This window comes from Manis pentadactyla, chromosome 9 (assembly GCF_030020395.1).
Source record: "Manis pentadactyla isolate mManPen7 chromosome 9, mManPen7.hap1, whole genome shotgun sequence".
In the NCBI taxonomy this organism is placed as follows: domain Eukaryota; kingdom Metazoa; phylum Chordata; class Mammalia; order Pholidota; family Manidae; genus Manis; species Manis pentadactyla.
In genome coordinates, this window is record NC_080027.1 from 93,887,525 (window position 1) to 93,893,947 (window position 6,423).

The 6,423-nt window shown below is 49.3% G+C and overlaps 1 protein-coding gene across 1 annotated transcript; it reads right to left on the bottom strand.

Annotated features, from left to right (window-relative positions):
• Positions 1 to 2,098: 2,098 nt before the first annotated feature.
• MAP1LC3C (microtubule associated protein 1 light chain 3 gamma) lies at positions 2,099 to 4,813 on the bottom strand. The gene is made up of 4 exons (XM_057508222.1): positions 4,751 to 4,813; positions 4,599 to 4,646; positions 4,324 to 4,430; positions 2,099 to 2,345 (listed from the first exon to the last, which is right to left on the bottom strand). Exons 1-4 carry the CDS (start codon positions 4,811 to 4,813, stop codon positions 2,099 to 2,101), a joined length of 465 nt encoding a protein of 154 aa, XP_057364205.1.
• Between the last annotated feature and the right edge of the window lie 1,610 nt (positions 4,814 to 6,423).

A 6,423-nucleotide genomic window follows, 5' to 3' on the forward strand; every position in this document is an offset into this window, starting at 1 on the left:
TGAAAATAAAGAAAAAGATCCAGACCAAAATCGATGGGAATTCATCACTTACAGACAGGTCAGCTGCAGTCCTGGTCTCTTGAATGACAGGCTCCCCAGCTGCTCCTTCTAGGATGATCCCTCCTGAAACCCAGGCTGACAGAGACAAGTGGAGCCACCCCAGTGCACAGCCTCAGCTGGGGCCCAGCTCTGAGTCATCCCAGCCCAGGGGTCAGACAGAATGAGGAGGCCTTGGGATAATCCCAGCTCTTAGCTGCTCAAGTCACTCCCAGCCATTGAAGTCCACCTGCTGAGTCCCCAGACATCATGGGGCAGAGACGAGCTGGCCTGGGAAATCCTTACCCACAGACTCCATGAGCATAATGAAGTCGTGATGGTTTTATAATGAATTTTGGCCAGCTGGTTACACAGCAATAGTCAGCTGAATGCTATGGCAAATGAGGCAGTTGGAGACATCTTGTTCTAGCCAAGCCAGAGGTTGATGGGGGAGGGAAGCTCCATTAGGAAGGATTTGGAGACCAAACAGAGCATAGCTCACTGCCTATAGCACAGGGAAGGCACTCTGCACAACATGATGTGATGACAACCTTAGATACTGGATTCACGGAAGAGCCAGAAATGGAGAAGGCTGGAGCGAGAGGACCAGCACTGGGCATGGGCAGCTGTGTGCATGTCCAAGGTCAATCACCTCTCATCACGGTCAGAGTCAATCCCAGGAAGCTTTGTGAGGCTCTCAGACCTCTGGACCTCCAGACACCTTTTCCTCCACCTGGCATATTCTGTCTCCACCACTGGCTCCTTTCCATCATTTTGGCCCACGTGAGAGTCATTCCCTCAGAGAAGAGCCTCTCTGACCATGCCACATAATGGATTAAATCTGCCAATTACTCTGTTTTGTTGTTGTTTTCCTTTATTGTATTTATAAGCATCTGAACTCATCTTGGATATTGTCTTCCCTCTCTAGAATCAAAGTGAGTTCCTGAGGGCTGGGACATTGCCTGTTTTGTTCAGTTATGCTTTCAGGACCTAGAATAGTGCCTTGATCGGTAAGTGCTCAATACATGGTTATTGAATATAAATAAATAAAACTCCTTTCTAGACAAACTCTTATCCATGCTTCAAAACCCAGCTCATGCTGAACACCCTGGAAAGCCCTCCCTGGGAGCACACACATTCTCATGCTGCTGCTAAACCAGACCTCTGAGTGTCACTGCATCACTGAGCAAAGCTGCATGCCCCAGTGCGCCTTGTTCTCCCCCATGGGCTGAGTTTGTGTAACTGGGTGGCAGCTCAAGCCTCTGGTTCTTGGTGCTCGCCAAGTGGGGTCACTTTGTCTAGGATGGGGCCCCTAGCAGAGGGGGCTAGCAGTGTGGCTTCCAAAGTCAGACCGCCTGACCACAAATACCAGCAGACTGTGCTCAGTGGATCTGGAAAAGGTTTCGACCTGTCTGAGCCTCAGTTTTCTCAATGGTAAAATGATGGAACAATAATGAACCACAGAGAGCTGGGCTGAGGCGTCCATATAGGAAGGAGCTTAGAGTAACACTGGGCATGTAGTAAACACTCAAGTGGGTTAAATGACCTTCTATTAAGCAGTTAAAACATTGGCAGGAATCTGTGAGACACAAACGGGGGTGTAAGGGACAATAACAAAGTCAAGTGCATGCCGTGGAAATAGAACCACAATCTCTCTAAGGACTCCCCACCCCACCCCAGGTGAGCCTGTTCACACTGGCCCCACCCAGTTCCACAGAGACCTGTCCCACGACCCAGCACACTCAGGACTGCTGCGCCACACGGTGAAATCAAATCCCCTAGGGCCTCCTGGTCTGGCCGCAGAACACACTGGAAATACAGCTCCAGCTCTTTGCCTAAAACCATCCAGAAGTCAACCATTTCTTACTCAGGAAAGACTATTTACAAAGTTCCCAAGAGCTGCCGCATTTTCTTAGGGGAGCACACAAGAGCATGGGCACAGAAAAGAAAGTGAAGGTGGTGGGACCCTCCTGTCCTGGCTGGAGCCGATCACTGCAGGTGGCCCTGCCGCCTGGGTTCCCCCACCAGGAAGCCCAGCTCTCCTGCTGGCATGGATGCATGGTTAGAGGACAAGTTCTTGAGGTGGGCTACAGAGGATGGCAGGGTGTGCCCCTGAGCAGCTCCCATCCCTGGGGGCTGACCATCCCAAGCCGCCAAACTTCTCCTGGGAGGCATATGTCGTGTATACGAAGCCATCCTCAACCTTGTAGTCCCTGTAGATCTCTGCCATGGTCATACTCATGCTGACCAGGCTCTTACTGTTCACCAGCAAATAAAAGGCTTCAGTGGCCCTGAGGACCATGCGGCTCCTGGGGCGGGAGGTGGGAGAAAGGGAGAAAGTGAAGCTGCAGGGGCTGGGCCAGGGGGTGGGCCCTGACCCAAAGCTTTACTACCTCTGTTTGGCCAGTGTAAATGTATTTTGTGTGAGATGAGAGACACCATCTCCCAAATCTAAAGGCAGTGGTTCTGGCACCCTAGTGTGCATTGGAATTACTCAGGAGAGGCCTGTTGGAATGCAGATTCCCAGGCTCCAACCATGCATTTTGGTTTAGTTGACTTGGGAAGCAGCCCAGGGGTCTACGGGGTCACGATGCCCAGGAGCACTCAATGGCTCCCTATTCCTTCCCTGGGATTAAGGTACCACAAGTCCTCCCAGCTGAGCTGAAAGGGTAAGGCCATCCAGTTTTTACGTGGGACACATACCAACACAAAAGTGCTAAGCAAATAAGCCCCTCTTTGCTCTGAAATTAAAGGTATGTCCATCCCCAGAGGTGTAAAGGGACCACAGTTTCTTCTGGCATTTCATTATTAGAACAGCCTTGGGATAACCTTTTGGAAGGGAGCTACTGCCTCCTAGCATGCCCCTTTTCTCTTGCTGCTATTTCTCCTGCCACATCAAGGAGATAGAGCAGCAGCAAGGTTCCACTGGACGTGCTCTAAATGTCAGTCAATTTGAGTTCCGGCTCATCCTGAGTAGAGGGCAGCACGGCGGTGTAACAGGTCATGGCTTAGCCTTACCTGAAGCACACTTCCATCTGTTCACTTGGGAGGTGGGCACGGCCCACCCCCTCGAGGCCAGAACTCTGAACCTCCAGGTGCACTAGGTCCATGTGGCAGTGGGAGACTGGGGTGGCTAGAGCCTGACTAATTTTACAACCAGATAATCCCTCCCAACATAAACCCAAAAGCTTTAGCTCTGAAGACAGCAGGGCTGCCTCGGGGTGAACAGCAGGTAGGCAGCGGGAGTGGGGGGAGTGGGGGGAGAGTGTCCCGACCTCTGCTCCAACTGGACAGTTCCCAGTGTCGGTGCCACCGTCTCCTGTCCTTCACCACACTCCCTTTTGATGAAGGCTGTGGCGCCCTCAGGGAGAAGGCCTGGGCTGCGGTTTTTGTCTGTTCTGTCCATTGCTATAAACAGAGCCCAAGTAACATCCAGAACAGAGCTGCCACCCTGTAAACACTGTGGGGCATCAAGTTTTGGGATGGTGAAGTAGGCCAGGGTGGTGGGGAAGAAAGAAGGGTCTGACTGGGAGGGGAAAAGAATGGCTTTTAGAACTCAAAAGGGTTGTTTTTGCGGGGCAGTGGGTGATGGAGGTCTCCCATCTCCCTGGACTAGAGTGGCTTCCCTGAAGAGAAGTTGGGATGCTCTTAACTCATTAAGACATACAAAACAGAAACAAACACACATTCTTAATGAACTCTTGAAGAGACCAGCTGCAAGAGCTATCCAGTTTCTAAGGGCTGGCCCCACCTGAACTTTCAACCCTGAGAAGGATTGTCTTCATATGACTCCCAAACCATTTTTATTGAATCCATGTGTCACGTGACACCACCTATCCCTCTTAAGCTTTCAAGAGAGCTACATTTCTTTTTGCTGTTCCTTTACCCAAGTGAGGAGTGTTTTGGGACCACTGTGTCTGTCATCTCAGAGTGTGACCCATGAAGGGACCTTTGGAAGAGGTCCTTGCTCCCCAGGTGCACGTGCTGTAAAGAGGCACTGTGTCTCTATGGGGAAATGCAGGCTGGGTTTTAAACAGTCCCAGGAAGAAAGGATCCTCTGGACTAGTTTCAGAGCCAAGACAACTTTAGAAAATTCTTAGAAATGTTGGCAGCCCTTTATTCTCTTTAGTTTTGTTATCTGGGGTGCTCTACCACCTGTTTAAAATAGATTAATTCTCACAGCATCTCTTCTTGGCATCTGAAAAGTTAGTCACAAAGAAAACTTTTCCCCGCTTTTCTTGAAACGCTCCCACCAGCACCCGGCCCCCATCGTGCTTTGTCACCTACTGGATGGCACTGAGGAACTGGCTCATAGTCAGATCTTGTGGGACCAGGAACTTGACCTTGTCCAGTGGGGGCAGAGACCTCTCCCTGGGATAGCGCTCCACAATCACCTGTTGGGAGGTAGGCCCCCGGGGAATGTGGCTGAGAGCTCCTGATGTCCAGCCTCTGAGAATGGGGAGAGGCAGTGGACTTTGGGTTGTTCTTGCTATTTTTGTTGTTTTGATTTTTCTTCAAGGGACAGAATATACCCCTTTTCAAAAAGTACATCGGGATCTTACGGGGATCTTGTTTGGGAACTTTGCTTGGATTCCAGCAACTTCCTCTGTCTGGTTGCTGTGAACATTTCAAGTACAAAAGAATCAGTAAACAGCCAAGAGAAGTCTGTATCCTCTCCCCTCTCTCTGGTGACCCAGACAGCTACATCAAAAACTTTACCTAAGCTCTTCCTCTGCTTGAAGGGTCTGAGGCTTGGGGTTTTCTGTGGAGTCTGCATGTGGCTCAACAGCTGTGTCTGTGTCTGACTTAAAAAAAAAAATCCCACAACCAGGACCTAACTCATTCCGCCAGCTGCTTCCAAAGCGCCTGCAGGAGCCTGAAGGAGGCCCTTATGTAGGGCTGTGGGACATCAGTCTGGCTCCCCTCCGTGGGCAGGAGGAGGTAGTTCTGAGGGTGGAAATGGAATGGCTACCTGCTTGTGGGGCAGAGGAAGTCACTATGCTCATGGCTTCTTAGAACTTTGGGGTACATACAGGCCATTGGGGTCCTGTGAGTCAAATTGGTGGAGTGGCATTTTGCAGATTGAGTGGAATGAAGCACAGCTCCTTAAATCCAATCTTTTGCATATCATCTTAAGGACACGGGCGGTAGCTCCACATGCTATTATTAATATAGTATTTTGTTAGACTGACTCAATTTCTGAAAATATAGGTGCATTTATTTTGAAAGGAAAGTTTATATCCTTGATGGAACCAATATAATTCACTATACACGGTAAAATAAACACTATTGTTTTTACAAAGGCAATGTGAGATGCTTTGGTGATGACATCCTCACCCTAGCTGGCGAGGCCCCACGTGACCCGGCCTCCACCTGACTCCCTTCTATTCCTGAGTTATGCTTTCCCTGAATGATAAGGAGGCTAATGGTGTGGAGACTAGACGATGACTCTGGTTGGAGAGGAGGGGAGGCAGGAAGGGTAGGAGAGGATTTTCTTCTCAACGGTTGACACTGTCTCCATGTGCTGTTTGGCTTTGTCTAGTTACTAGAGAGCTTCCCAGGTTCTTTCTGTGACAAGGAAAGGATTCAGTATAAAGAGGAACTGAGTGACTTAGAGGTATTCCCACTCTTGAAATATATCCTATTTATTCAGTCCTGACCATCCCTATGGATGCCTTCCTACCCATCACACATCGTAACTGCCCCTGGAACCGTAAAATGAGGAGAAACTTAAAAAATAAAAACCTTAAATATGATTCTTCTCACCTAGAGTCAAGTGCAAACCTCATTCGGGATCCCTCGTCATCCAGTCCCCATCTCTCTGACACCATCTCCTCTTCCCCAGCAAACCTCCCAACCCAGTCCCTCCCTGGCCAGGAAATGGGACTATAAGAGCCGGTCATGTCCTTTCTGTTCGTGTCCTCAATTGTACGTCCACTGGGCTGTTCATTTTTGGGTCTCAGGAACTCTGCTTAAGCCAAGAAGCAGCAGGAAATGGGTCCTTACCTGTTCCTCTAGTGGGTGGAGGCATAACAGGATGATTCGTATCATGGAGTAAGCAGTCCATCTTTCCTTTATTTATCTTTTTAAAGCCTTAACTTTGGTTTGCATTTTTTAGCTGTAAAATCACCCAAACACTCCACTTTGGAGTGATAGCTAAGATTAGAAATTTGAGTTAACTTCAAAACTTGACGGGGCTCTCAGAACATAACTGTTGGGCACGTGCACAGGGCTGGAAAGTCGTGGCCACGCTGAGGACGTTGACTCTCAGTCGCCCTCTGCTCTTTGTCATGTTGGCTACATCAAGTTACCTAGATTCTCAATGGTGAGAATCAATTCACTTAAATTTTGCAAATGAGACATCACCACACTGACCAAAGTTCCTGA